We start from the raw sequence: 2,937 nt of genomic DNA, 5'->3' as shown, positions 1-2,937 counted from the left end.
CCTGACAGGGAAAAAGTTATCATTGAGAGAAATGAAAAACTGGAAATTCTTCTCAGCCCATCCATACTGAATCAGGTATATCTCATAATCTTTTTGATGTTGTTGACTGCATTTCTAAACCAAAAGATGAGATTCAAGCATATTTGGACTGTAGGTATTTATCAGCTTATGAAAGTATTCTGGAGGATTTTTGAATTCCCTATTCATGAGAGAAATCCAGCAATACAACGGCTGATCATGCATTTATCTGGCAAGAATAATGTGACAGCCAGAGATAATCAGCCTCTAAGCACTGCTGTTGTCAATAATCCACGGTCAAAAATGACACAATTGACAGCATGGATGGAAGCAAATGCGAAGTACCCAGAAGCCAGGAAGCTCACTTATCAAGAATTTCCTATAGAATGGACATGGCATGCTGATTCAAAAGAATGGATAAAGATGAAATTGGGACAGAGTGTGGGGAGGCTGATAAACATCAATCCAAGAGCTGGTGAAGCTTTCTTTTTAAGGATGTTGCTTACTCATCGTAAAGGTGCAACTTCTTTTAAAGATCTAAGAACAGTGGACACAAAATGCTACGACACTTTTAGAGAGGTATGCAATGCTCTGAACTTGGTTGGCAATGATACTGAATGGAAAAATGCGATGGATGACACTGATACATAGGCATCTCCTGCCTATCTTAGGTACTTATTTGTTATCATCATAATATTCTATGATGTTTGTGATTCAATTGACCTCTTTGATTATTGCTCAGCAAAGATGTCATGTGATATAATAGATCAAATTAGTCAGCAATTGCGTTGTCCACTAGAAAAAAATCAATCCACAGTTGGTGAAAGATTCTCTGCTTAGAGCTCTCAGGGACCTTTTTGAAAAGTATTCCTTCACGCCGGAGCATTTTGGATTGCCATTACCATCCTCCGGCACTTGAAGATCAAGGAACAAGTTTCTTGAAAGACATTTGAATTTTAACTACAATGCATTGGAACAACAACATCATAATATGTATCCATCCCTAAACTATTATCAGAAGCGAGCTTTCCAAAAAATTATAGATTCTGTGCACCAAATGAAGTCCCAATTATTTTTCATTTATGGTTTTGGAGGAACTGGGAAGACATTTTTGTATGAAATTATTGCCTCTAAGCTTAGATCAAAATCCATAATCGTCCTTACAGTGGCGTCATCAGGAATTACTGCATAACTACTACCAGAGGGGCAGAGTGTGCATTTTGTATTCAACATTCCAATTAACATACATGAGTTTTCTACATGTAAGGTTAAAAAACATTCAAATTTAGCTGGGTTATTATGGCGTGCTGAATTAGTCATTTGGGATGAAGCTCCAATGTCACATCGATTTTGTTTCGAAGCAGTGAACCGAACTTTGAATGATATTTGTGAGGTGCAAGATGGAGTGTTTTTAGAGGGAAAACATTTGTTCTGGGAGGAGATTTTAGACAAACGTTACCTGTGGTTGAAGAAGGCGATGAGTACACTACTATCTCTGCTTCTATCATAAAATCGGAACTATGGTCGCATTTTGAGGTCCTTTCCCTCACTCAAAATATGAGGTTGAAACAACCAAATATGACCGACAATGAGAAGGAAGTTGTTCAAGAATTTGCAAACTGGATAGTCAAAGTAGGAGAGGGAGATGTCCCTAGAGTATCTTTTAAAGCTGATGAAGATGAAAATTGGATAAAGATACCAGAAAAGTATTTAATTAAAGCAGGACCAGATCCAGTTTATACAATCTTCAATGAGGTGTATCCAGATTTCCTCAGGCAATATAGTAATGCAGATTATCTAAAAAGACGTAGCATACTAACTCCATTGAATGATACTGTGAACATCATTAACAGCCAGATTCTATCACTCATGCCGGGAGACGTTCAATCTTACTTGAGTTACGATTGCTTAGATACAAATTACTCAGACTATGGTGATGCTAGATAATTATATCCTGCTGAATTTCTTAATACTTTATCTACGAATGGATTTCCTGATCACAATCTGTTACTTAAAACCAATTGCTCAGTTATGCTTCTTAGAAATTCGGATCCATCTAGAGGGTTGTGCAATGGAACGCACATGATAGTGAAGAGGTGCACCAGAAATGTGGTGGAGGCTATCATTGTATCAGGATCGAAGATTGGAGAAATTGCTCATATACCAATGATCTCTTTGAGCGTAGACAACAAGAAATGGCCATTTGTACTAAAACGCAGGCAATTCCCGTTGAGACTAGCTTATGCAATGACTATTAATAAAAGCCAGGGACAAACTCTAAAAATTGTTGGACTATACCTTTCTGATCCGGTTTTTTCGCATGGTCAACTATATGTTTCTTTGTCGAGGGTTGACAATCCTAAAGGCCTCAAAATACTCATATGCAATGCTGACTCTCAGGTTTTGCCAGGATGTACCAAAAATATCATTTTCAAAGAAGTGTTTAAGGACTTATGAGGTAACTATCTAAGTTATATATATACATACATATCTATGAATTAATTTTGGTTATTAATTTGTATGGTGATTATTTTCAGAATATTTCATGATCCATCAGCGAAAAAAATAAAGGCTTCTTTAGTACACTCTGGAATGAATATTTCAGGTATGAAGATTAAAAGTAATCTTTTCACGATTTCAGTGTCCTTTCATATGAACCATTTCGATAATTATTTAAAGTTTCATTTTTGAATGAAGTTCATGAATCTTGACTGCTAATATATATTTTATGTTGAAATTTACATAAAAATAGAATGAGATACAATACAAAATATTAAGTTGCAGCAGGAATGAAAGACGTTTTGGGTCTGGAATGAAATTTGTTGTGCCAATATCCCCTGATTGAAAAGTTTAATCATGTTTTGCAGTTTATGACCGACAAGAAAGTACAACAAAGAAATGTATTTAGCAAGGATGTAA

General features: G+C 35.9%; 1 protein-coding gene across 1 annotated transcript; it reads left to right on the top strand.

Annotated features, from left to right (window-relative positions):
- Positions 1-1,575: 1,575 nt before the first annotated feature.
- Positions 1,576-2,475, top strand: LOC139883192 (uncharacterized). Its single transcript, XM_071867402.1, has 2 exons — positions 1,576-1,951; positions 2,048-2,475. The coding sequence occupies exons 1-2, from the start codon at positions 1,576-1,578 to the stop codon at positions 2,473-2,475; spliced, it is 804 nt and encodes a 267-aa protein (XP_071723503.1).
- The last annotated feature ends 462 nt before the right edge of the window (positions 2,476-2,937 follow it).

This window comes from Rutidosis leptorrhynchoides, unplaced genomic scaffold (genome assembly GCF_046630445.1).
Source record: "Rutidosis leptorrhynchoides isolate AG116_Rl617_1_P2 unplaced genomic scaffold, CSIRO_AGI_Rlap_v1 contig366, whole genome shotgun sequence".
In the NCBI taxonomy this organism is placed as follows: domain Eukaryota; kingdom Viridiplantae; phylum Streptophyta; class Magnoliopsida; order Asterales; family Asteraceae; genus Rutidosis; species Rutidosis leptorrhynchoides.
Note: the sequence above shows the minus strand (reverse complement) of the source record. Positions and strands in the feature narration are given on the sequence as shown.